At 43.8% G+C, this 1,529-nt stretch overlaps 1 protein-coding gene across 1 annotated transcript in view; it reads right to left on the bottom strand.

Annotated features, from left to right (window-relative positions):
• The window catches only part of LOC106809980 (delta(24)-sterol reductase-like), a 14,118-nt gene extending 12,589 nt beyond the window's left edge, over positions 1–1,529 (bottom strand). Inside the window, exon 1 of the mRNA XM_014813219.1 lies at positions 1,190–1,529. Coding sequence (XP_014668705.1) covers positions 1,190–1,372 — 183 coding nt within the window. The 5' untranslated portion in view covers positions 1,373–1,529. The remainder of the gene's footprint in view (positions 1–1,189) is intronic.

Below are 1,529 nucleotides of genomic sequence, written 5' to 3'. Positions count from 1 at the left end.
GATCGAAAGTTTTCAAGTCGCGGCTGATGCATGGGCCGAAAATAGGCATGCATGAGGTTGAGTATTTCGGGCTAAAAAGGGCGGGTTCAATGCCGCACTTCGTCATTATGGGTACAGGCCATGTATTTTCTCTAAGAAGGAGAGATTTTAGTACTATTACAGAAGGGATCAATGTTACGTCTTGCATTTGACGTAGACAAAAATTCTCTTATTTCGGTGGCCTACGCGCGTGCGATTTGCTGAACAATACACTTAGACGACATTCATGCTTCTTTGACGGATAGCTGAAATTACTTCAAACCCTTGTCGTTCTTCGTCATCATTGCATATGTTTACAAATTATTCAAACTCCTCTACTACGTACTGTCATTAATATAAAACTAAATTTTTGCCCAACAAAACTGTATTCTGGGTCAACAAATAAAATAAATAAGAATAGACGTAGAATAATGTTTTATTCGGATTCGCGACCGCACGGTGGCATGGCCTCGCTTGGCATGGACTTAGTCGTAACGTGACGTATGCTACCTGTTGCTACAGCACACTTTATGTGATCATCAACGCGCTCGGTAAGCTAACTATTATATGTTAAGCTAGTACTACGGATAGTTGTATTATAGTACTCAATTTAGTAGTATATGATGATAGTATGACGGAATACGTGTTTTTCATGTTTAAATGTTATTATTTATGGTTCATGGTGAATATGTGACTCATGAGACATGACATGTCATTGTCACTGTACTGTAGAGTGTAGTGTAGGGCTGAGAGTGAGAGGATCTATTTCCCCCGTGGTACTGCCGGAACGTACCCTGGGTACGGTCCGGTATACCGGAACGTACCCTGGTACTATCTAATATGCCGAACCGTACCTCGCCTACTCCACTAACGAGTCTAGGGAGTCGCCTACGCCTACTCCCTAACCCGGGCCTAACCATATCAGAGAGTTACCAGGGTACGTATACCGGACCGTACCCAGGGTACGCTCCGGCAGTACAGTGGGGGACATAGACCCTATGACTATTGGCCATAGTATATGCTATCATCATGAGGTGGCTGTGAGAATAACATGTCATATCTAGGCCTAATCCATGACAGTTTTCTTGAGTTATAACTATGCGCTAAACTAATCCGGGGTGCTAAACTATAGTCTCAGATAGCGCACGTACGTCCCACCAGTTATACTCACCTGCGTTTGTACATCAGCTACTCTCTGCTGGTGTCGTTTTGGCGCACTAGACAGTTTAAAAACAATCCAGTTTCTAAGGTAAAACACGAAGTCATAAACCACCGACATCGGCAGCAGAAACAAACACACAAACACCCATCGGTGATTGACTATCACATGTTCAATAAGGCCCTTGTCACCCATCTCGGTAGCAGTGAGTCAAGGCGGTATTGCCTATGGTTATATACCGACTGAGTCGTCGCAAACAAGTCTAGGTAGTCTCACTGTTTCCACACGACTCGTACTCGTAGTGTCACTTGTGAGAGTGAGACTAGAACACTTCACAATACAACCGTACGAG

This window comes from Priapulus caudatus, unplaced genomic scaffold (genome assembly GCF_000485595.1).
Source record: "Priapulus caudatus unplaced genomic scaffold, Priapulus_caudatus-5.0.1 Scaffold401, whole genome shotgun sequence".
In the NCBI taxonomy this organism is placed as follows: domain Eukaryota; kingdom Metazoa; phylum Priapulida; class Priapulimorpha; order Priapulimorphida; family Priapulidae; genus Priapulus; species Priapulus caudatus.
This window is presented reverse-complemented; position numbering and strand designations above follow the sequence as displayed.